Raw genomic sequence first — 26,236 nt, 5'->3', positions numbered from 1 at the left:
CTATTTGCTCCTCTTACATTCTTCGTGGAATAGTTTGGTCTCGCCGCGGATATACACCGACTACGCCCAAGAGAACGAAAGAGATTAAGAATATCTTTTGGGGGGCTTCAGTGGCCGCCGAACTGCTTCCTTCGTGAACTAACGTAGAGACGCTGTGCATCGAACGCTCGCTTAGAATGAGAAAAAATATCCGTGTCGACCCTTGAACTCGTAACGCGTTCTCGACGGAAAGAGGAACGCAGAGAGGAGGACCTTGGGACAAGGAGCAATGCTGGAATTATAGAGTTCCTTATCTAAGAGAACTGTCTCCAAGTCCGGGGGTCTTCATAAAAATACGAGTTTGTGGGTTTTAAAGCATCTGGGACTTCTAATCGTGTCATTCCTGCGTAGAGTGTAATCATCGTTAATCTTCATAAAATGGAAGCTTCGAATAAAGCAGGAGCAGTGTTTCTTCTGTAGAAAGGAGTTTCACAAATTTTGGAAACATGAACTGGTAATACAGTGCCTAGTTAGGAGGCTATTCCATTGGGGGAGCGAAACCGCGAACTTCATGAGAACAAGACAGTGTTGAGGATCGTAGTTTCAGAGAAGTCCAATGGGGAAAAGTGGATCGTAAACTTGGAAGGTGTAAGGACAACCGTAGGGTTCATAGCTGCAAGGCTGCTCTCGTGGGAAAGACAAATTTGGGAACCGTGGACGTGAAACAGCGATGAGGATTCATGGTTGCGGTTTTATCGTTACGGAAACGAATTTTTGAACTTGGTACCGTTGTGGTTTGTGAATAAATCTAGTGGGGTTTTCTGTGTTTTAGCATTCAAAGATAGAGATATCTTCTGAGAGATAAAATATGTATTATATAGAAACTGATAGAATTTTATATGGAATCAGATACAAAGTTTGAACCTTTCAAAGTGTTGTAATGGAGGCACTTCGTTAGGTATTTAAAAGCATCAGCCAAAGCAGTACAATCTATCATATCAATTATCATTCTCATTGATCACTTCCACAGGTGCGTTTAGCTCAAGATTAATTTCTGATCCAATGGATTCTATTGGGAATATTGGGGTAAATCTCGAGAGGACATGAGCCCAGGAATTATCGAATTTGGATATCGCGTCGAGGTAATTCTAGGAGGGTAGGAAAGGTCCATAATTGATTCTCCCGTATCCCCAGAAAGAAAGACAGTCGATAGATGTGAAATACTCATTTAATAATACCTGACGAAGCAAATATATATAAATCTATGATACATCCGCGTCTTCGCGGGACAGTCGTTTAAATAAATCTCGTCTTTCGTTGCTCTCCACGTCAGCTATCGACAACTACTCCACGCGAATAAGAAAAGATACAACAAAAACCGAGCAACGTCCATTCTCCGATTTCCCTATCTTTTTACAAAGCTCCTTAAAAAGTAGTCTCGTGAAAATCCTCCCTTGCACGCATCCCTCACAGTCTCCTATCTCGGCGACGAGACGTAATCACACACTTGCTCACCAAGCACGAACTTAAACAAACGTTCCTAGACGAACGGTTAGGAAAAACGGGAGAACGAGTTATCTCAGTTCCCGCAACACGTACACACTTATATCACAGACAATCGGCGAGGAGCCTCGTTATGCCCTCGCCACGTTAACGGAATCTTGATCGGGTTTGGTGGGCAGCGGTCTGTTCGCCATCTTGCTGGCCGGAGTCGAGGTCTGGGGTTCAGGTAATTCCGAGTACAGGTGGGCAGTCGCGTCGGACGGTTCTGCGTATTCGCACAGCAGAGAATTAGGCCTCTTGTTGTTGCTCATCTTCGATGCTCCGAGGATACTCTCCCCCAGCGCCTTCAGGAAGCTCATTGGTCTACCTTGATTTCTATTCGTCTCGAACTTAGGACTTTCTGGTGGAGGCCTGTGGTTTTCAGTCTTGGGGGTATTGAACACCTCGCTCGAGTGAGGTTGGATGATCAAGTGATCATTGACGACGTCTGGTGGCAGTGGTTGCGGTGCTCTACCAGCCAGAGTCGCCAGAATCGGCTGGGACAGTCGACTGGTGCTAGGCACGGTTTCATCACCTGGTAATTCTGCATATAGGTGATTTTGCTCGGTGGCTTTTCGATCTCGAGGCTCTGTGTACTCTGTCAGTGGCGGCCTGGGTTGTATTCCACTAGGCAGTAGCTTCTCTAACGATGGTGCTTTAGTACCGACACTAGTGGAGGGCTTCGGAGGACCTTTAGGCTTTCTCTGTTTAGGTCGAATCATATCATAAGCATTCTCGTCTCTGTCAGACGGCTGCCTATCATTATTATTATTGCAGCTCTCCTCGACTTTTATCAGATCGTACAGATGCTCTATCATGTCCCGTGCCTGGTTGTAGTTCTCAGGATCGTTGAGTCTTTCTCTGAGATCCCTCAGGTACTCCTCTGTCAGCTCTTCTGGCAGCGTCTGGGTAGCCTTGTTCTCGGTGTAAGGATACAGCCCTTCAGCATCGTCGTCCTCCTCCTCAGTGACTTCCGGTTGAGTTTCCACGTCCAGGATCCTGGTCTCAGGCTGAAGGCCCGCGTACTCGTGCACGCTGAGCCTAGAGATCGACCTGGCCGAGGTGGCAGCAGTCATGCCACTACTAGGTGACAGCCAGCTGGTGAGATTCATCAGGGGACCAGACGTCAATTTTGGACACACGCCACTTCGACGCATATATAGAACCCCTGAAGCTAGAATCACCACGAGCACGATGAACACCGCCAGCACGCAAATCACAACGATGATCCTTTTCCCTCGCTGCAACTGCTCCGAGTCGCTCATTTCAAGATCGAAGTAGCCCTTGTGCCTCGGATAGACGTGTGGCCCGACACTGGGCGGGCTGACGCTTGGTTCGGGTTTGGCAGATGGTTTCTCACAGTTGATATGATCGCCAGGCGTGCAGATGATCTTCGTGAAGTTCCTCATGGACATGTAACCCTGAGGCAGGTTGAAGCACCTGTCGAGGAGCTGGTCGACTACGCAGTAACTCGAGTCCATCATCCACGACACGGAACTGTTCCTGTCCGTCACCTCGCGTATCCAACTATCTAAGTTGCAGCTGCACTTCTCCTTGAAGTAGTTGTTTCCTACGCGAGCCGTGTTCACTCGCTGCGAGATCGCCGCGAACTTGAGGGACCCTGGCCGTGCCTTCTGTATGTGATTCCCAGTGAAGGAGAACTCGAAGTTTCGTGCTTTCGTGGCGTCCACCTCGGCCGTGATCGCGTCGGTCTCCAGATCGATGAACAAGTTGTAATCAATGGCTATGTGATTCCATTGGTGCAGGACTATCGCGCCCTGGCGAAGGTTCTGGAACTCGTTGTTGTTGAAGCTCACTGTAGCTGCGGATATATCGATGGCACCGCTGTCTACATCGGTTAGCCTGGGGACATAGAAGAGGAAGATCGTTTTAAACTGAGAATATACAAAAATTTGTGAAGGAAGGTCTGGGTTAGGTCAGTAAGTTCGATAGATCAATTGAGTAAAGCTATTCAAAGCTACATAAGTCGAAGAAATCAACTTCGTAGCTACTCTTCTTGGAGTACATAAAGAAATCTTAGCGATTCTACGTAAAGGTAGAAGGTAACCTACCTAGAATATTGTATGGTGAGATTGTCGTGGCCAGCTCTGAAGGCTCCCCTCTCTATGCTCTTCAGTCTGACGTCGACGAATTCGAGGCTCTGGATCAGTGCCCAGTCGCTGAAAGCGCCAGTTTCGATTTCGAGGATGGAAGCGTTGCTAATAGTCACGCTGAACATCGTCATGGCGCAGAACGCATCCTTGCGGATTACTTTCGTCCAGATATCGTCCATACGGACTTCCGCAACCGCCGATGGAAACACCGCTGTCGGAAACTCCGTGACTCTCACGCTTTGGAACATAATCTGCCCAGGGGAATTAGATAATCGGGATTATAGTAAAATCACTTGGGTTGGTTACAGTGGCGGCTGTTGGCGAGTCGCCAATTCCTAGCTGAACTATCGGAACGAGGTTTATCGCTGCCAAACGGGGGAAATAAACACGAAGCTATGCGGAATCCTGTTGTTTTGTAATCGTGATGGAATTACAAGTTTTATTGCAAAGCGAGAAAAAATCAGAAATTCGACTCATGTGAATTCACATCTCAATCATATAAGCACACGAAATTTTCTAATAAGAAACTTAGAAATCTCATCATATTCTTTGTTTGCTGCAATAGTGACACAATTCAAAAGTTATACTTTTCAGGTTAATGAGAAAATACTGTCATTTAGTACAACAGTTGATTTTTCTATAATAATAACTCAAAACCAGAATACTTTTTAGTTATATCATCGCTGTAGTAAATAAACGATATAATTAACATTCTAAATACGTAAACATTGTAAAGATTCTAAAGTCGTTTTTGTCTGATGTATTTCTAAAGAAATGAAAGCTTGAATCCAAGTCAGGTCATAGTTCAACCTACCTTGGTCGCTGGTCCATGCCTGCCATGTTGAGAAGCTTCCAGTTTAAACGCGTTGCTAGACAGTTCTAAGGTAGGCACCTCCTTAACCGTGATCCAGAGCAGTCGCGAGAAGGCATTCGGCTTGATCCCCACGTGTCTGCACCTCGATATCGAGACGCTTAGCGTCCCCCGCGCGTTCCTGAAAGCGTGACTCTCCAGGATCACGCTATTGCACTCAGACACCTCGAGATGCGTGTTTGGGGCACTTAGATTTTGGAAAGCCTGCCTCTTGGCAACGAGACTGTAGATCCCCGAAACGTGAACACGTTTCAGGGGCGCGCCATCCGCGAACGCACCTGACTGGATCCTCAGCTCCCTGCAGTGGGAGACCTCCACCTCCATCACGTCGGATGGAATGGTTCCCTCCAATAGTTCCACGTCCTGGCGACAGAAAAAGGAATAAAGTTGGTTATTATGGTGTTAGGTAAGGCAGGTTAGCAAGCTAATCGCTGGGAAAGGTATTTTAATCCCTGATAGGCTTCTTTTGGGCCACTGAGAGGATCTTTGTGATCCTTTCTAATGGTGATCTATTGTGTGGGCGATGTCAGATACCTCGACTTCCCATATTCTATGGGGTGTTTTGAAAATTTATAGTGAGTCGAGGAGACGAAAACGGGAGGTATAATAGGAAAGAAAAATGTTACTACTCGGAGAGCGTTTACGATCGTTTGTGTAATAGGCTACAGTTGCGGTTGGGGTTCAGCCCCTTATGCATCTGTGAAATGTCTTCTTCTCTTCGCTTAAGGTAACGTTCCCTTAAGTTGTTTGTACGTGTCTATTTGAAACGATTAATTTTCTCGTATTTTTTAGAAGCTGTTAAAATGCAAATGAAGTACCAGAAACCAGCGTGGATTTGCATTAGCTGTGCTCTGGGGTTATTTGAAGTGCTTTTTTTTTTAGTTCTACTTCTAGTGTCACTTTCTGTCTAACGAGAGAATTCAACTTCACTGGCGTGAAACTCGTTTAATTACAAGCATCATACTCTCAACGGGATTAATAAAGATTTCCGTGACGACGAAAAGGAGGAAGGAGGGAATTTTAATAGTTCCGCGAGAATAATTTCTCGGAATAATTCGTGTGTTACGACTCGGACAGTGATGAATAATAATTAGACATTTAAAAATCTCCATAATAGAACCGGAAGTCCTTTGCCCTGTCACGTTTGAAAATCAACAAGTGACTTCGTATTGAAATACTGGGGCAATTGTGGCAACGCTGGGAAAATGGGAAAAGTAGTAAAAACCGGTACGGTAGAAAATTCTCCTGAATTAACGTCTCGCGATAATTAATGTTCCAGGTGCTAATTAATCATCTATACATTTTACAATACAACTCATGTATTCTGTATATTAATTCTACGTAATTAATGCGAACTTTGTGCTGACATTTTAGAATTTAAATTTTGTTAAAATTCCTTTGAAAATGAAAGATAAGACTTTAAACAAAAAATATCTATTTAATGTTCAGTCTAATAAAATATTAAATAAAAGAAACTCTCTGAATAGTTCAACGAGTAATCCTAAAAATTCCTTCAGAACAAATCGCGCTGGTAGGCAACTGTCAGATTCCAAGTCGGAAACTGAATTTATAATGAGACGCACATCATTCTGCGTTCGTTCTTCGTGAAAAATGAATCACGCACGTGAAACATGCGATTTCCAATGTAATGTATCCTATCGTTCAAGGTAAATATGCTGTTTCGTACGCACCTTTATTCACATTTGCATTTTTATTATATAATACCAGCTAGACGCCAGCGATCGAGTACCGTTTCGGAATCACCGTTTGCGTTGCAAAATAGTTTGTTAACGACATCGCGATTCCTTTACAGCCACGTCCCCCTTTGAACTGCTAATTACGAATTCAAGGACAAAAGATGCATCCCGAGTTTCGAATAAGCAAGTAACGACAAGAAACAGAGTTTCCATCTTTAGTTCCTCGTTAAACAACGAAACCAACCGTTCTATTCTTGTTTACTCTCGTTGCTCGACAGACGTGGTACTTTGCAATCGACTAAAACCAGCATCTGAATGCAAATTCGAGGATTCATCATTCTAAAGTTGATAGAAATTTCTAAGGTTTCTGGGTCGAATGAAATATTGAGAGCGATAGCAATGAAAGCAGCGGATGTCGATTGAAATAACTCCCTCGTCATTAACAGACATGGGCATCGATATGGAGTTTGTGTTTTCAGTGCCATACTAATCACGTTCTCAGTGAAAGAACGAGAAAGATGAGACTGGGAGAGGGAGAAAGAGAGAGAGAGAGAGAGTGGGAGAGAAATTGTTGGCCCACGACGGGTTACCTTTAAAAGTACTTCCGCTGACGTCGGCTTCCTGGCTGTTCCCTGCTATCTGTACGTTTGTCAGCGCGCCAGTTTAATGAAATGTTCGAACGCTATGCCAAGCAATAATTTTACTGTTTCCCTCTCTCTGTTTCAAAACGATGGGACGCGGGTCGAGTAGCTGTCGTGTGTATGGAATTACGAAATCGAGGATTGATTTGGTTGAGAATCACCGAGGACCATTATTGTGGCAACTTTCACGAGGACTTGGAAATTAAAATATATTCGATTACCAAATATGTACTATATGTGTCCAATGGAAAGTCCCCTTGAAAGCATTAAAGGCAACGCTATGCAGGGGACTTCTCACGGGACACAAATAATGCTCCATTATGTCACTTGCAATGACGCTAATACCCAACACGATACAGGAATACTAATTACCATAGGTAATATATACCTGCAATAAATCAGAATCGAATGAATTAAACATAAGAAGAATTTAACCACCCGATTTTAATTTTTATTCCAAATCTCTACCTTCTAATTCACAAAAACAAAATTCATACCCCATTTCTCCGTGGGTTTTCTCAAACGCGGGCTGCCTGGGTGATTTATATTCACGTCAGTGCAAAGTTTATCTTCGCAAAAAGAGAAGCGGGCAGAGAAGCAGGGCGGGTCTCGGTAACAGTTCGGAAAAGCTTCGAGCACGCTTTCCCATGGCAGACCATCCACGTAAACAGAGATCTCGGGAAATCTCCGCCACCCCGAAATCTAAATACGATATAAGTCGCAGCAGAGTTTGAAATTTACATGAGAAAACGTGGTTGGCTGATGGGCTGCGCTGCACTGGACGAAAACGACATTCCCCTGCGATGGGACGATAACTCGAACATCGACCCTTGAATATAGGATCCAGGTGAATCGAAGGTAGTCGTCTGAGGTCCTATTTTTCCAGAGACAGGGAGAGGCTGGTAGGTATTTCGTCGCAGAAGGCGGTGTCCAGGATACACAAAAGCCACTTACGGGGGTGCATTGTGTGCGTCGAGACGCGGAACTGGTTTCGAGTCTTCTCGTCAACCTTCCGAGGGTCGAGCAAAATAGGGGTAAGTCTCTGGGAGAGGATGCGTCTAATCCCTTAATACCCTCGCACCGAGCCCTTTCCACGGCCTACACGAGGGGAAGTGTCTCGTGCTCGTCAACCGCTGGTACAAAACAGGCGGTGAGAAAAGACGTGGAAGACGCAACTTGTTCGTGCGAGTTTGAGGGTGCATTTGATGGCGGATAACCGAAATCCGTGGTCAGACACGGCTGCTAGATCGGTCATTCCCTTCGCGTGAGTGTTCTGGAAGCGTAGGGTGGACTTGGTAAAGTTTTAGACGTATCTTTCCAGGCAGTTTCAACCTGGAACTTCCTCTTTTTCGCTGGAATTTCCAACAATTTGTTTATCTTTCTCGTCGCGCTATTCTCGGTGCGCATCCGCGCGTTTCGCTCCTCGTCGCGTTTCCCGAGGAAAGCCTGCTCTTTTACCTTGGACTCTTCCCCCGTTTCGGAGAGCTAAATTCGTTATCTAGTCGGGTATTTTTGGGTCGCGGATATCACAACATCCATTTGGGACGCGGCTACGCGATTCTAACTACGACGGGTTGATTCATTATAATGCGCTCGGCGAGCTGCAGAGAAATACGATTTTTTTCCACGGAAAAGTACGCGCGAGGAATAATTAAATAATTGTTGCACATTACAGCTCGTGTAAATCAGGACATGAGCTGGTTACACTTTGAGGATTTCGGGACTGTGCGATGCATTTGTTGAATGGGTAACGAAGCCCCGATTATTGGGAGTTCGTTCACAACCAAATTTACTTTGAGATTTCAAAGGTTTCAAGGTTTTAAATTTGCCAATTTTCAGTGTCTCAGATTTAAAATTTTGTAAGTTTTTAAATATTCATATTTTAATTTAAAATTGACAAACCTTCTAATTTATCATTTCTAAATTTTCAAATCCTTCAAAAAAATAAGGTTTTAAAGTTTCAACTACGAACATATAATTTCAAGGTACGAAGACTTCGATTAAGACTCATAATTATTAAGGAGGTATTTTTAAAATTAATATGATGACAATAATAATGTAGAAATGGGGTGTGATATGTATATTCGCAACTTTCATTGTCTTTCATATTTCAATGAGAGCAATAATAAAAACTACATCACGTGGAATCTACTAGACTTCATATCACTAGTTAAGGGTTAACTCGATTAAAGAAGGTATTTAAGACTATTAATTTTTCGTACACAATTCTAGGCGAGTTCTACAAGCTGACAGATATCTAAGTAAAAAGCAAACGTGCATTTGAAGAGGTATCCTCATCAGAAGTTACAATCTAACTCTGTTGATCCATACGACAACCTCTTCTTCCCATCATTCTCATTCCATTATAATTAAACCATATTATGACTCTCCGCCCTCATTTGAATACCCCAAACAAAACCATGCACTCCGCCCGCCATACTTAATGGTTTCTCAACTGAAACTCCATCCCAACTTCGCACATAAATAGTTTCTACGCGTGAACACAGCTCAAAGATCCAAAGAGCCATCTCGAACACTCATTAGCGACCGGATGATTCACGTTATCGCGACCCACGGCTTTCAGTCGCGCTTACGTTCTCGACTTTCGCGACGTTGCGGCGGTTACGTCGTAACGCGAACCCGTCCAGCTCCCGTAACCTCGTCTTTTTTCCTCGTCACCGACTGCTTACAGCGCGATTTACCAGCTCGATTTCAACCGACATGCTCGCCTTGAACTCGTGCACCTAGTCGGCGGGAGCTCAGGTGGAAAAGAGGCGTTCCGATCGCACCTCTTCGACACGACTGTGGTTAGTTGGAGGGATCGACACCCACGCGAACGATGTTAATTGGACCGGGCGAGCGAAGGAGCAAAAGGATGGAAACGGTGTCAGGGAATCTGGTGCACGAGAACAATGAGGCCAGTGTGCCTCTGGAAGTCTTTTCGAGTTAGCTACGAACGCTGCTCCTCGATTACAGAGCGTGATTAGGGGAATGGATTCGCACGAAGCTGCTCGTGTCGTTTTCGTCGAAGAGCCTGCCAGAGGTTTCCGAGCCAGAAAAAGGGAGAATTTTCTGGATGTAGCGAACGGTACTTCACAATTAGGTCTTTGTATTTTGGGACTGAAAAAAGGGGATAAACGAGACCTTTGTCAATTGTGATTCTAATGCTGAGAGTTTGGGATGCATTAAACTGAGACTCTTCGAAGATTGAATTCTTTTTTTTTTTTGTTAATAGGTAAGAGTATTTTATTCTATAATAAAATGTCTCTGAAATATTAGGTTTTGTAGTCTTTCTAAAAAATAAAAATGATCTGCTCAATAATGGACACTACTCCTTTGTCAGAGATCGAGGTTCAAGATACCAGAGCATCGTTATTGTTTCAACGATAGCAACCCCTTTCAATAAGGAAAGAAACAGCGGTACAATTAAGAAATGGATGAATAGACATTGAAATCGCACCAAAACGGTGTTTCACGTGAAAGACGAAACCGATCGCGTGACGAAGAACGATCGAGGACAGGGTGCGGCAATGCGACTGCAATTACTTCCTGCTGACCACTCCTGGCCCGTCACCCCATTAAGAAATGAACTCGGAACGGAACCGTCGAGTTACATTCTGTTTCGCTTATTACCGCAATCTTTGCATTGTGACTGCGATCACAGGACTCATAAGTCATTTTCCCCCTGCTCGTTCATTGATATCACCTTGAGCACTCTGAGAACTGCATTGACATCCGATCGTCCTCGTTGGCTGCTTTCGGATAATTCCACGATAGAGTTGAATATCTAAGAAACACGTTTATTAGAAAAAACTATTGAAACCAGATAGGTTTAATGTAAGCATCATTGGAAGCTGTCTCATAGAGGACTCATCAGCCAGTAAGAAACACTGATTCCCAGTATTTGCGTTTCAATCAACAGAATCAACTCGACTGTATCAGATTCCTGTTTCCTTCGGCTATCACCGAGCAAGACAGCGTAGATTTATATACAAGATTCCCCGTAACGCATAAGAAGAGACTCGATGCGTTTTCTTGGGTGCATCGGTGACGTCAGGCTGGGTGCATCGTACGGAACAGCTGAGACGTTCTCCGAAACGAAGAGGAACGGGGCCACGAGCAGGAGGGAAAGCGCTTCCTAGCAGTTTCGTACGTGTCTTCCAGATACACTGTGGCACCCGTTTCTACGCACGATGAATGACTAAGACTGCTCTTAAAATTCGTGCCATTTCATGTGGCTGACTCAAAGGATGGGGCGGGGGATAACGCCGGCTATTTCTGCATCTAGTCGCTGGCACAAAGAGAGACCTCGGAGTTATGAACGGCGCTTAAATTCGAGGCTGCAGTTTTCCTCGCGAATTAATGCGTCGGCGAATAATTGCTGGACCATGGGAACAGATCCTGAACGAGTTACGAAGACCGAGTTGTTGCGAAAGAAAACAATAATTTGCGAGTTCTTTAAACGAATCCCACTGGATATATATTTGCGAACACTGTTTGGCCTTCGTCTCGGAGGAGCCATTTCCAAGCAATAATTCATCATGCCAAGTGGGTTGTTCCTCTAATCTAGTATCGCAAATACGATTCGGAAACATATCTCAGACGTGTCTAAACAAAGAACCCTCCACCTGTCACTAAATTCTGCCCCTAAGTTTTAAACCTTCCATCTCTTTTTATCACACCAGAAAAGAAAAGGTCTTCAAGAGACTTTAAAAATTTGTAAACGAAGGTTTGAATATTACAAAATTTAAAGAGTGACAAATTTGAGTCTCTGAAAGCTTGAGAACTTTAGGGTTTCTGAGTGACCCTTTCTTGAGAACTTTATGGTTTCTCAGTACGCTAAACGTTAAATAATTTCAGTTCTTCCTTCAACATTCACAGTATCAAAAGATTTCACCACGGAGATTCCCTTCGGCCAGTGAACCAAAGTTATTTATGTCCAAGCCCCGCGCGAGGCATCCACCAAAAACACCGAAACTCGTTAGCTCGTTATCAGCCACCCACATAACCATGCATCGTCGGCGCGATACGTTTGAAGAAATGAATAACAGAAAAAAGTTCAGTATCGCTAAAAGGATGACTATCGCATGGTGTACAGTTTCAAGCAGGGTCGAGAGGTTACGACAGCCAAGAAATCCTAACCGGAATAATCGAATTTAGTGTCAGCCGGGTCATAAGCGACAAGAGGGATGATGTTACCCCTCGCGCGTTAGGTGTACTGTACGCTTTTCCAAGGTTTCCCCATGTAACGCAACTTTCCTCGTGGATGGCGGGGTCGTGTCGTTCAAGGGGTTGCGTACGAAGAAGCGCAGCCTGAGGCGACGTCTGAGAAGAAAGAAAACAAACGAAAGGGAGCACACCACCCTAAGCTTGGAGCCTCGAGGGAGGACGAAGAAAGGAATTCCTACGAGTTGCGAGTCGAAAATTATACAAGGGTTCGCTCCCCGAGGATAAACAAACGAGTTAAGATTGTACAAGGAGGGGCGTTGCGTTTGAACGTGACGAGATCTTGGTAAATACGAACGGAAACCGTGTCTCGGGGAATAAACGAATGCTAATTAAGCCCGCAATTAAACCAGCCTTTGTTCCTCGCCAGAGCATTGGAGATTTGTAACGTCGAGTTTGTACAGAAAAAGTAGGGCATCCACAATGGAGAACACGAGAAGAATCGGGGAAATAAATCGGATCAAGACAATCAAATAATACGTGAATTTGATTATTCCTTAAAGTTTACAATTTCTTGAGGAAGTGGAACTTTGTAAGTGGAGCACAGCGATTCCTTCGCTGCCCTGAAAATATAGAGGTAATGCGCAATTTTCTTGGAAGCTCGAGAAAGAATGAAAACAATGATACGAATTATGAAGAGAAATTACATAGCGGCGGGGGCGTTTTTTGTTGTAGTTCGAGAAGAGCGCTCGAAGTCGTCATGAAGCCAGAGAAGAATCTCTCAAGGCTCCTCGAAGGGTATTTTGAAGCAGCATCGACCCCCAAATTATACGATAGAAGAACCACTCGATCAGGTGGATAAATAATTAAGCAGTTTCGTGGCGCGTGCCACGAATGCCGAGCAAAGCGCCGTCGGTGCTTCGATTTTAAGGCATCGAGTCACGAACTATCGACGATCCGCCAGCTGAATGGAAATTGACGAACGACCGACAATAGCGGCTCGTGGATTATAACGCGGCTTTCGAGCCGGCGAAAAGCTAAACGCAGAGGCCAGGCTGGTTTTATGTACGAGCCACGAGGAGCCAACGACGTCACGAATCAATTTTTTTTTTCCCTCGTCCGTAGAAACAAAAGACTCTGCGTTCGGGTTGAATGTTAAACCCGCCTGAGTTACGTGAGCAATAGTTCTCCTCCTTTTTTTTATGTACGTGCATGGGAAAGCTGTTAAAGCCCTCGTCAATGGCTGTAGACGCAACATGAAGTAGTGTTAGTCATTGTCAGACAACAATCCGCCTGTGGTTTCTTAATTTGAGGTAATTTAAGACGTCAGACATAGTGGGTGGTCAAAGTTTTCGCCGTGTCTGTGATCATCCTTTCGCAAATTATGTTAGGCAACTCTCAAATTTGAGGCCACTGAAATTGACAGTGAAGATTACTCAGTTAAGGTTTCCATGGTGCTGAAGGGTTTGTGCAACTTGTGGAATCTTAATAGTTTAGACAGGAAGAAGGTTCTGAGTTATTTAGCACTCTCGCTTCGACAATCCAGTGGGTCAAGCGTAATGAAGTCGGATCGCTCCGAGAAGAACGAAGCTTACAGAAGTATTCCAAAAGTTGCCCACTGTTTTCATCGTCAACGAACTTGGCCACGAATAGAGTAGCAGAGTAGCTAATTGAGGAAACCTGGAAACAGAGACTCTCCTCTGTGGGAGGATAATGTTTACAATAGTAACTGAAGTAGAAAGACGAAAATCGAGGCACACGGGATTCAGTTAATGTGGAGCGTTAGAAATGTTATCTCGTTCAATGAGAGAGTTAATGGTATTGAATTCTTTTCTTGTGCGTCTCAACTATCATTTCCGTCCCATGCGACCTATATTACTGGAAACCTGATCATATTTCGAACATACGCTGATAATAACCCTCTATCGATTTAAGCGAATTAACAGGAAATTAAATATCAAATAAAATGGAATATACTGAAATTAAAACCTAGTTTTGAAATCGAGAATCCAATAAACTGAATGATATCCTCGCAAAACTAAGAAATAAAATTTGAAACCTTGTCATGTCAGAGTTTAAGTACAGATTTCTAAGAAAGTTTAGAAATAAAAGATTTAAATATTCGAAAATTTGAAGAGTTTAAAATTTGAGAATTTGATAATTTGAAAAGTTCGAAATTTGAAGCGTGGAAAATTTGGGAATTTGAAGTAGACCATGTTTGAAAAATACTATTGGGCTTCCTGGGTGAGCCCAACCTAGATGTGCAAAGATTCAGAGTAGGTAAATTGCTACTTGAAGAAAACTAAACCGACTTCATCAACAGTATTATTATTTAAGAAGAGTGAACTTCGCAAGAAGCTTAAAGCTCAAAGCGTCGACTGTTAACGTAGTGCTTTGAATTTCAAATTTGAAATGCAAGACGCGAGTGAGCTTGCCGTGAGAGTAAGAAACCGAAAAAGAAAGAAACTTGTACGAAGAAAAAACAGAAGACGGGCATAGGAGAAGGGGTGAATGAAAACGGAGTGGGCAAAAAACAAGCCAAAGGCCCGAGGAGCCAGAAACGAAAAGAAGCAACGCAAGGGGTGGGTAAAAACGAGGGAAAGAAAAACAGGGGCTGGAAAGGGGGCGGCAAAGTGGAAAACAAAGGCCAAGAAAAAGGGAGAAAATAGAAACGAGGGAAAGGGGGAAGACTTTGTAGTAATTCTATCGTCGGGAAAGCAGCGTGAAGAAGTCAGAGTTCGAGAGTTCGACCTCTGATAAATCCTTCGTTGAGATACCAGAAGTTTCCTGTTGTCGATCAATGAAAGTCGAATAGAACTTGGTTACTTGACACAGTTCCTGTCGAGCGAGCGCTCAGTGAAACCGCAACATGGTTCTGGTTACTATTCCCGGAAGCAAAATCGAATTTAAAATTCCAGCTGTAAGAGCCCCTACATTTATTTAACTATATTTAAAAAGAAAAGTATCCAATCCAAACAACAATTTCGTTCGCTCTTTCGTAAGTAATGGGCTCCTATCTTAAAATTTCATTTTCTGTCTCTACAATTTTATAGGCACTTTGAATATTTCTGCAGTATATTCTCTGGAGTCGCCTCCTCAGATACGCAAAATAGTGCACTGAAAAATATTCTCCATTAAAGTTTCCATTATTTAGCACGTTGCCTGCCATCCAGTCGACCTGATGTGTATCTCGTCCTATTTGTCTGTCACCTATCAAGTTTCTCAGGGTTCTCTTCTCCTTTCCTGTGCTATCTGGGACTTAATCTGCAAGATTTGACCTACATTTTTTATTCCTTCAAAACAAAAAACAAAAAAAAAAAAAAAGGAGAGAGAGAGACTAGAAGAAACTTGGCCAGAAGTTGTTCAATTTTGCACGGTTTGTATATCGACTCGGTATCAGTCCCAATGAAATTATTACGCTCGATGCTTCTTCGATGCATTCGGCTCGATTCATTTATAAATAATATTCATTGGAGCAGACCGCGTCGCACGCTTCAAATGTGCCTCATAAAATTTCATTGAAACTCCGTTTTTGGCTCATCAGCTGAGACACAATTGAATATTTCCAACACATATTATTATCCTGAATTTTAGGATAATTCCATGTTCCGTCATTCTAAAATGAATAATAAACTTGTGAATAATTTATCGAAACGAAATTTACCAATTTGCGTCTTCCGTCAATCGCGAGTATAATAACGCTCTATTCTCAAAGGAAATTCTTCGATTGAGAAGGGAATTACGATTCCCGATGTAATATGCAGAAGAACACAGCAGATAAGCAGACGAGGTAATGTATAATAAATGGTAGAACCTTCGAGCCGCTTCAGGTAAAAATCTAATGCAAACAGAGTCGACAGGTAACTTCCGTTTCAATGTGATATGCGTCGACAGGGGCTCGCAAATGAGATGAGTGTAGGGTTGCGTAAGCTCGGAATTACATCGAATACGAGATATGTTTTCGAAGATGGTTCGAAGGCGATAATCGATAACGCGGATCGGATCGACTGGCACTCCTGTCTACTGTTTACTCCGAATCATGTTGCGAGTCGATGCTCCTACGAAACAGGAGACCCGTGAACATGAGACTCCAGGTAGTGCGAGTCGGGTTCAATGGCCGATCGATGGATCACCTTGCAGCCGACTGGTCTGCCCTCGATGGCTGTGCGCTCGTCTTCGGGAAATTACGCGATCGCAGCTGCGGATATACACTTTAACTTCGAATTCTTGGAGAATTACAGGCTAACGATCACTGGCCCTCCAACAAGATCACTTTGGAGATTTGTGTATCTCAATTAAAGTGTGGAAATAAAAAGCTGCTAGTGTTAAGATGAGAGTTTTTTGGGAAACAGTTTTTTATTTGCCAAAGTATTGCTCATTGAGAAAGTTCTTCGAAAATTATTTTTCGTATGTGTCACATTAGTTTCTATGATTTTATAATATCTTTGTTTTAATATTCTAGAAGCCTATAGATTGACAAGAAAAAGGATGTTATATTGACTGTCATATAAATATCCTTTTACCTATTTCCTCTCTTCAATTTTCTTGATGAAGGCGCTACAGCCTTTGCTAGATCAGCTCATCTTAAGACTAAGTATTCTTGAAGTACCAATTACCCTAAGTAAATTTTACAATTTCCTTTGGAAAGAAGGATTTGGAAGCAGCGAGTACTTTTCCCAGCATTTTCTCTTTCCAGCAATGGAACTTTCTCCTCTCTTACGTAAACGGCAATAAGTACTACACAGCCAGGTAGATTTTTGAAAGAAATTAAGAAAGTTATCATAACAGTGACCCATTTACGCAGACTGCTCCAGCGAACTACCGAGTCCTCAAATGGCAGCATTATCTTATGACATTGCTGGTGGGTAAACCGCAACGCGGAGTATCGTCGCATTACGCGTGCATTTAGACGCGTGTGTGCTCCCACGCGAAGTGCACTCTCGCAATATCGCGTCCCACGAATTTCGCGGGCCTCAAAGCTCGATGGTTGTCACTGGAATGCCGGAAGTTAATTCGTGGAATGACGGCGCTGACGGTCCTTCCCCCGAGGGCGAAATTACTTTTGCTGGCCGCATGGGGCGGCGAAACCGAGGAATATACGAGGTCCACAGCCATTATACGGAAGCCCTCGTCGCGGGATAATTCGGTTAATTGTCGACTGGACGAACCACGACCTAAACTGTTTCTCTGTGGTGGAGAGATCAGCGAGCATCGACTGCTCTTTCTGTTAGTATTATTCTCTGTTAAGATTTTCGTTTCATTCTGGCAACAACGATTTTGGCCACAATTTGAGGTAGAAATTCTGAAGACTAAAGCTATCTCTAAAGTACAGTTTTTAAGAAATATTATTTAAGTCTACTATACCTAATTGTTCATATTTGACTTTGAAAGCAGGGTGGTAGATATGAATTATGAATGGTAGATTTAAATTTCTCTCATGATAGATTTAATGGTACAGCTCCTCGTGCCCAGTAAACGTCTAACGATGAGCCACTGTGCAATCTTCACAGCGAGATAGTTAATTTGACTCTCGCGAGCAGTTTCGGCGGTTCTACTTAGCGCCTAGAAGCACACTGCTGTTCAACAATTACGGCAAATGTGCCAGGGCCGCAGTCGTTTCTCACACGACGTACATTCGACGTCTAATATCTTAAGCAGCGCTGGAGATTGTGGACTACTTGAGATACTTGAAGACACGAAGTACTGCTTGTGGTTTAAGCTCCTTGGATGATATGTCTGTCATCAGTGTTGCCTCTGGATTGAGTCTAATCCAGCGTGATCACTTTAAGTAACTTCACTTAAGTTCAGAATCAAGCCATATTTTCGCTTTTCAAATTCAATGTTTCAAGGCTGAGCACTGATTTAACTCTACCATTAATGCAGTATGATTTGTGGCTTTATGGGAATATTCCGTAATAATTGCTGCTTCGAAACGAAAGAAATCCTTCAGTTAAGATCCTACTTGATAAATCGCAGCAGGAGGAAACATTTAAGCGTGACTTCTCACGCACGGCATCTTGTTCTTTGTAAGACGATCCGAAACGAATTTTAACTTCCGCGGAAAACTTGGTAAGCTTGCACTTGAGCCGGAAGTCCAGGGACTGAGATCACAGAAAAAAGCTTGGGGAACCAGTCACGGTTGACCTCAGTTACCAAGGGTCTGGCAAGGTCATCGTCACAGAAACTCGAAGCATGCAAGAGCACGCTTGGAACAACCAGCCTGTTATTACTCCAGTTTTCTGCGGGAACGTGAAGCGTAGATAATCTTCAGAAGAAGCGAACGTAGCATGTATTACTGTTGCTTAAGTTTCCTTTATCTACTTCCTTACAGCAGTGTGTGCCAAAACGACAGCCAAACTCGCGCCAACTTCTTGTATTCAAGAAATAAGGAAGGAATTCTTCGAAATGTAAGTTATAAAGTGATATGGATAGAATATTTGTCATCGGCGTGATTCATCGTAAACCTGACAGTATGATATCAGCATTTGGTATTGTGTAAAGTACGAGGAACTTTGTGGCTGTTAATCAGGTACCAATATCTAGTAGAGATAAGCAGTGTTTGTAAATGATAATACTGACTGTGAAATGAAGTAAAATCTTCTCGTGTCGTGAACAGCGATTGAGTATGTGTAGTAGAATGGTGTTTTTGCTTTTAAAGAATAGTATGTTTGAGCTGGTCACAAACCATTCAGGACAGCAACAGTCACAAGGCTCTCGATCAGCATGCGCGAATGTGTACACACACGTGAACAGACTCGATTGCAACATTTCCTTTCACGACGCTCAGAATCTCGACGCGCAAGCCGGTCAACGAATAATTCTTGCAATTAGTAGTATCTCCATAAAATCACGATCAATTAAAAATTCTATAATCACGCAATCCCTGGTGATTTATTCTTTTGAACCTAAGAATAATAGCTAGTAAAATCAGTGCGTAGCTGCAGAAAAAATTGAAATGGACAGCTAACAATAGAAAGCGGCAAATTAACAAGAAGAAATTTAGGCTCGTGACTAATACAGTCCTTGGCTATCGAATTAGGACCACATACGAAAATTTTGTATAATAATAGAACAATAGAAAATTTTTCTCACTAATTGTCAAGTAAATTAATGCTGAGATAAGATAACATGTACCTAAAGATAAACAAGTTACATAGAACTTAACTAAAATTACTCTTTCCGAAGAAACTTAAATATTTTATTAAGTCTGTTGGGACTTAACTAAGAAACAAAATGATAAGGAAATAATCGGAAGTTCTTAAACAAAAAAAACTTATATTACTAATCTTATCAAAAGTGGCAACCCATCTTATCATCAGATGAGGTATCGAAAAAAATGAGTACTAAGAATTGCCTCTGAATTCCATGATTCAGAGACTGATTCATTAACTCGAAACTTTTTAGCCATCCTAAATCGATTACCAAGGACAGTAGAAGAATTCCACGAAAACGTCAAGAAGGCTTCCTCCTAAAAGGAGGAAGAGCAAAGTCTCTGTCTTATCCCAAAGAGGAACTCGACAAGGTCGTCTTCAAAGAATCTCGCCTGGGCCAATCGACGCGTTGTTGAGCAGCTATGCAAGCGACGTGTCTGCACTGCAGCCGCGATTTTGCAACCGCGTGCAGCGCACGAATGCGCGCGAGCAGGACGAGGAAACGAGACGGAGAGCGGGCCACTTCGCACGTGTGACCAATCGTGATAACTCGAGTGTGCTCGCGGGGTGTTACAGAGAATTATCGTCGGGAATGAACGAAGCAGGATGTCGGCTATATCTACGCCCCCGAGCGAATTCTCCAGACAAAGCCCGCAAACCGCAATCGGGCCAGATGCGCGTGCATCGCGCTTATTGTGCACCGAGGCCTGTCCTAAAATAATTTATCTTCCCGTCGGTGCGACGCGCATCGAGCGATAATGCGCTGCGTGCCCGCAATCCCGATCTGCGCCCCGTTTATCGGGTTATCGAAGTTATCGTCTGCGTTAATTGTTGCCAGCTTACATCGGCCTCCGCGAAGGATTCCCATGGGTTAATTGCAGCTACGCGGCAGAGAGAGCAGCTGAGAGACACATATCGCAGGGGCAGAAGGGAGAGGTGGAAACTGGGGAGGATGACTTACGTGAAAAAGAATTAGTCGGTTGAGGGAAAGAAATTGAAAAGAATGGTCGGTGTGTGCTTATGGATGGAAGAAAATAACGCCACAGTGGCTGAAGACTTCGGTCGTTTTAGATTATTGCTCGGGTAGATGTAGTCCAGCCACAGCAGCTTAGAGATGTTTAAGATATAATTTTTGATTCATCAAGATATATTTTTGGTTCATCGGTTGACATCACTTGAAGGGTAAGGTTATCGCAGCCGAAAAGTATGGCTGTGGTAGTTTAATGCGGCTCAAGCTGCTCTAGCTTGCTTATGCAAAGTAGTATTGGCGTAATTTTTTCACGTATGGGTAGTAAAATTGTGGACCGATTCTTTGGATTATGTTGATTTTACGAATCAGAATTTTTAATGTTTACGAATCAGAATCTTTAGAGGAAAGAAAGATAAAGCGAGAGCATTTCCTTATTTCGACCTATTTTTTGAGGATAATTTATGCAAGATCAGTCCTCTCAATATTCATAGTCATTCAATCAGTCGTGCAAATTTAATCTCATAGCTTTTTGACAGAATCACCTCGTTTTTATTTGTTGAAACAAGGCTGAAATTGACACAAATTTTCCTCAGAAAAAATTGTAAATGCTCCCTCTATGTCTTTCTTCCCTCTAAGTTAATACCAGTCTTTACCAAGAACAGTTTTAACTGATTGCAAATAGCAAATAAATGGGCATTCATGGCTCATACTATTATATCAAGGAATATCCATTTCTTTTAACTTCTCTATATATGTATGCAGTATATTGCAAAAATTGGTTGAATTTAAAATCATATGGTTGGTGAATTCAGCCGTGAATCTGGTTGTAGATTCACGGATCATCGATTCGTTTATGACGCAAGATACGTTTCTGAAAGCAACTTACGTACTTTGCTATCTCGGTGTAGATATACAGTCGATAACAATCAATATTTGTTCGATCTAAATAATTCTAAAATTCGAGAAAAAATTGAAGTGGAAGAGCAAACATTGAGAGGGAAGATCTGTTGCACGTCAGTGTGTCTAAAAATAATTTTAATTGAAGCAGTATCACTCGATTTTGAACTTCCCATGGTAAGCGAAGAGTGGAATATTTTTGTACGCATAACATTTTCGATTACCCTACAGTCTCTTATCAGATCACTACCGGAAGACCTCGAACCTAATGAATTTCCAACGAGTTTCACAATAAGTTCCATCGGCGATAAAGAGGTCATGATTTCCAAACTCCAATCCAGTGCCTAAAACTACTGACACTAAACTATCTGAAAACCTCATTCCCATAGCAAGCTCCGAGATTTCAGGAAAGCTGTTCGCCTTATCGTAGCCACCTACCGATAAATCGAAAAGAAAAGGGCGCAAAAAACAAGCAGTTAGGCTCGCGTAAAAGGGAAACGGCCTATGGAACACCCGATAAACTACACCCATAATTTTTTCCCCCCGCGTCTCATGACGTGCCACAGAGAGCCCGCATGATTATGGCCGCTCGGTAACACCCAGAGATTCGTCGTGGACCGAAGTGTAATTCGTTGAAAGAGCCTATTGTGAATAAATTGAGCCGGGACAAGGATTGGGCAGCGGAGAAGAGCTGATCGCGGTGTCCTCTCGCTCTCGCGTGGTCCGTTTTGTACGCATGAAATTCCCACCGCGGCCTGGCCCCTACCTCTCCGACACCCCGTCAACAGACCGTCAATTTATTAATCCAACAGCCGCGTCGAACAGCCGACGAATGGCACGAATAAAAGGCCCGCAGAGGTGTGACCGGCCCTCGAGAACGCGAGGTCGACGCTGTTCCCGCGTCGCCTCGAATTTCCCGCGAAATCCGGGCCACCGACCAGGGGGCACGATCGAGTCGTTTCCAGGGACCGTTTGCCAATAATTGCTCGGGATAATTGGAGGGCCAAGGTCCTCAGACGCGTCGTTGATCCACACGAGTGGCGTTTATGTCCGTAGAATGCTCGTTTCTTTCGCGACTGAGTCGCTTTTATCGCTCGACGTTGGCTCGCACTCGTTTCCGATCTGGCCAGCTTTATTTGCTCCTGCGATTATGGCGCGTCTCGTTATTGTATCGCGGCCAGATACTGCAGTCTGGGCGGAATTAATCATTGCCACGCGTTGCCTTTGTCGTTAATTGACGAGTTCATCTGTCGCGATCGTGCGGATATCAGTTTCCAATTGAATTAACGACGCAAGCTGGCCGTCCATCGAGGAACCAATGGCTGACGCTAAGCTCGTTCGCCTAACTCGGATTGTCGCGCTCTAGAGAGCCGGGGTCAACGCTCGACCGCGGTGATAACGTTAATCTTCGATTTTTCGGATCCGACAGGCAGCAGGGAGGAAGATCAAATTGTTTACTAGGGGCTGATGGAAGAACAATGGAGGCCTTAGATGGGAGAAGCGTATGAGGCTATGACAGTGTAGCGCTCTTCTCTCCGCGCACTGACTTGGAGTGCTCAACCCTTCGACCGGAAGTTGCGCGCGGCGGAAGCCAGGCTAGGTTTAGGTGAACACGCCACGATTTCGTGGGACCTATCGGGAGGATCTACATGGGTCGAGTTTCTCTTGAAGCTTCTTTGAATGTACAAGCACGAACTCGTGGCGCGTGGTTCTTCGAAACGGTGGCTAGCTGTTCAGTTGAAATGATATGCATTCCCGAAGCATCCTTCGTTAAATCTCTAGCAGGTCATCTAGTGGGGGTCATCCATTTTTTTATGTAGATCTTCTAACTTTTTGAAGGAGTCATAATACGAATTACTACGAAGTTTATGATATTTTCGCCACTTGCGGGTGTGAAACAGATACTAAAAAGTGGTATAAGAAGTTACAAGAACTCTAATACAAGAAGTTTTAATGGTAGCACGTGAATAACATTCTTTGTTATACTATGAAATTGTGAGGAAGCCATCAATCCTCACATAACTATAGTACGAGTTATTTAATTCAATATTTACACATATCAATAGTTATATTAGTATAAGGAATATCGCAGAATACGTTCACCTGAACTGACACGCGTAGGTACAATATCTTATCTCCGACTTCCCTGGGTGGATAAATATTTTATTGACGAAGCAATTTCTCGTATTCAATCTCCGGAATCTAAATTACATCTGAAAATATCTCTAGAATGCTGTCCTGACGTAACCATTATTCGTAATCGCATCGGTATTTCATCCAGCGAGGATATTCATCGAACGAGCCCAAAGACCACGATTAAAGAAAGCCTCTCGGGCATTTAACGCAAACAACCACGCTGGCACGGCTTGTAAATGGAATTAACGACCGTGGAATGATAAGTGACGTCGTGGCTGGATCTGATTCGATTAGGAAGTATATTTTGCCGAGGGACTCGTGTCGAACCAACGTTGTGTCAACGAACTGCGAAAGAGATAGCACTCCTCAAACGAAAAGAAAAGCTCCTTGGTAATCGTTTTCCTATTCACTGATGATTAGGGACACCCGGTATACATTGCAATGCGTGTCACGCCTACGCCTGTCGCGACAGGCGTTTGTCGGACCGACAGAAATTACTTTCAATAATGCGAAACATAGTCAAGCTAGCCATGAGTTCGTAAAGGAACTGTACTTGGCAAAGAAGAGATGAAATATTTGTCAGTGTCCATACTGTGAGAGAAACGTCGAGATAAGCTGAAATAACACAGTAATATTAATACACTCCCTGGATATGGAAATAAAACCTCTAGAAACATTTTACTTCACAGAATTGCTGATTCACATTATTCATTTTTCGTGATTTGGCTCTAAAATAGATTATGAGCTTTGACGAAAATAGCAATATAAAACATTTAAGATGTCCTGACGCTTCCTCGTGTTAATTTTTCGTACATTAAGTTTTATACAGCAGAATAAAATATTTAAGCAGATAATGATCAATTAAAGGTTTAATGCTTCAAAAACAGGTAGGAATTAATTAATTGTTATCTAGACGTACTCATTGATATATTTAATAATAATTTGGGTAGCCAGAAATAGTCCACCACTTATGACAGAATGTTTGTAGCTAGGAAGGTAGGATTTCTGCATATAGTCCTAATTTGATGACAAGTACAGCTTGTAACTCGATGTTCTTTGAGAAAAGAGTACCATGCTCCAGGAGAATCTCATACCAGAAACTTCTTGCAATTAATATTTCGAAGTTGCACTTCCATGCATTCTGAGTAGTCCTTTATTTTCGCAAAAGCAGAAACAGAAGCGCTTACAAAAACAGCCGACAGAAGCGAGTCCCTTTAGGTGAACTACTTCCAAGATTTTCGAGCTCATTTTCACGGGGAAGCATCGTCGTGAACTGCTAAAGCGAAGAGAAAGTTCACTGTAGTGGTTACATTTCCTCAAGTATTCAGACAACAGAAGTCAATGACACTCGTAACAGTTTTCAACAAACTGCAAACGCGATTTTGTAAACACGAGCGCAGCATAGAACTGGTTATCCTTGCATTTCCATGCGGTACCGAGATCGGCGTAAAGATAGGCGACAAGAAGGAGCCCAGCTCGCAGCTGAGAGGCGTAATGTGCATCGATATTTAACCCTGTCGACCCTAGAAATCGAGACCATCTTCAATTCCGTAACGTGTTAGGACAATTAACATACGAACTCTTATAATAGACCGGTTATTATTATCCACCATTGGTTTCGAAATAGAATCCCCCGAGGCGGTACATATCAATTTCTCTACCATATCTCTCGATAATTTCATTCGAAAAACCTTTCTCAAATGAAACGTCGTTGCTGACTAGCCTCTGGCCGAGAGACGTGATTCAATTGTCTCGTTGACGGTTTCGATCGCCGCGATAGAAAACAAGGTGTTACCATCGCGGCAGTCAACAACAATACCAATTTGTTATCCCGTTAGAGGCTACTAACTCGATTTCAAGTTCCTCGCGGAAGTTGCAGCGCGAAGGAGAGTCGGTTGCCATCGCGATGCACCGTAATATGGTCTCTCCTTCGTTGGACTGCATCCAGCCAAACGCAGCTGACGACGAGAACGGCAAGTGGATCCCTGGATATGTATGCACCGAGACGTGCTCATAGAAGACGTTTGCACAATGTAAGCTCGAGTCTCCCATATGCAGCCTGCCATATCGTTCCCACTATATTCACGGGCCAATGATTTATATGCTAATTTCAAATGGAACACGATATCTCGAAGCCCCTTGCGCTGGACACTTTCACCGCCCCGAACGTGCAAACGTATGCGTTCACCTTGAACGATGGCGATTCGCAATTTTAGATAATTCGAATGTAATTTGGGAGCAAGGGTACTGGCTCCCTCGACCGGTTCTCAGACTTCGTCTGACTCTGAGTTAAAATGGGCTGGGAGTTGGAGAGGTGTAGCGAGGTACAGAAATTCCAGTATACGGAGTATTAAAATGTTTGTATTTCTACAGAAGACTGTTTTCAACTTTAAGCTCCAAACTGGTCGCAGTGGATGCTTAGTTCAGTTGATGGGACAATTTAGGTGTCCATTTTTAGACCACAGGGTCGTTCCTACCGAAACCCATAATCGTGGATGGGGCTGGGGACTGTGAGAGTTAGTCATCGGTAGCACATTTGCGTCGCACGTTGCCGACATCATCGTTATCATGGCGGTCGCGAATTACAGCGACAAAGAGCTGGCCCGATAACGAAAACGTCGGTCAAGCGGCATCGTAGGTTAGTCACGAAGAGTACTGTTTCATTCACCTGGTCGTTAGAGAAGACGCATTTGACGTTAATCCAACGGTGTGCCTTGACGGTGCAGTTGCACCCATCCATCGCGCATATCCCTGGCGGTGCACTGTCGGCTTTACCAGGTAGAAACATTAGACACCACAACAACACCGACCATACGATCGCACGATCACACTTTAGCCCGTCCAGGGCGCTGAACACTCTTCTTCTGCCGCTCATCTTGCGATCCTCCCAGATCCTTGCGAACAAAGGGCAGGGTTGTGTCCGACGATCACGATCGATCGCCTTCGATTTCCTCTCGCGAAGATCCTCCTCACATCATTTACGACACACCGTTGCTCATAGGCACACTTCCATCTACTTCGATCTGGACCTTCCTCGATCCCACCTCCTCGGCGCTCTCACATGGGCAACAT

The 26,236-nt window shown here is 43.5% G+C and overlaps 2 protein-coding genes across 2 annotated transcripts in view; one reads left to right on the top strand and one right to left on the bottom strand.

Moving 5' to 3' along the window:
* Hiw (MYC binding protein highwire) overlaps positions 1 to 26,236 on the top strand; it is a 224,811-nt gene that overhangs the window by 185,854 nt on the left and 12,721 nt on the right. The gene's annotated exons all lie outside the window — the stretch shown is intronic.
* On the bottom strand, positions 1,190 to 26,039 carry LOC143185947 (uncharacterized). The gene is made up of 4 exons (XM_076389283.1): positions 25,833 to 26,039; positions 4,450 to 4,869; positions 3,594 to 3,886; positions 1,190 to 3,384 (listed from the first exon to the last, which is right to left on the bottom strand). The coding sequence occupies exons 1-4, from the start codon at positions 26,037 to 26,039 to the stop codon at positions 1,614 to 1,616; spliced, it is 2,691 nt and encodes an 896-aa protein (XP_076245398.1). The 3' UTR covers positions 1,190 to 1,613.

Source organism: Calliopsis andreniformis, chromosome 2 (assembly GCF_051401765.1).
Source record: "Calliopsis andreniformis isolate RMS-2024a chromosome 2, iyCalAndr_principal, whole genome shotgun sequence".
NCBI lineage: Eukaryota > Metazoa > Arthropoda > Insecta > Hymenoptera > Andrenidae > Calliopsis > Calliopsis andreniformis.
Note: the sequence above shows the minus strand (reverse complement) of the source record. Positions and strands in the feature narration are given on the sequence as shown.

What these genes read in the sequence shown, in the direction of transcription:
- LOC143185947 (XM_076389283.1), bottom strand. Translation starts at nt 26,039, where the DNA reads ATGAGCGGCAGAAGAAGAGTGTTCAGCGCCCTGGACGGGCTAAAGTGT. An exon ending in GGCATGGACCAGCGACCAAG is followed by an intron (nt 3,887 to 4,449) that starts GTAGGTTGAACT and finishes TCCCCTGGGCAG; the next exon opens with ATTATGTTCCAAAGCGTGAG. An exon ending in CTCACCATACAATATTCTAG is followed by an intron (nt 3,385 to 3,593) that starts GTAGGTTACCTT and finishes CTATGTCCCCAG; the next exon opens with GCTAACCGATGTAGACAGCG.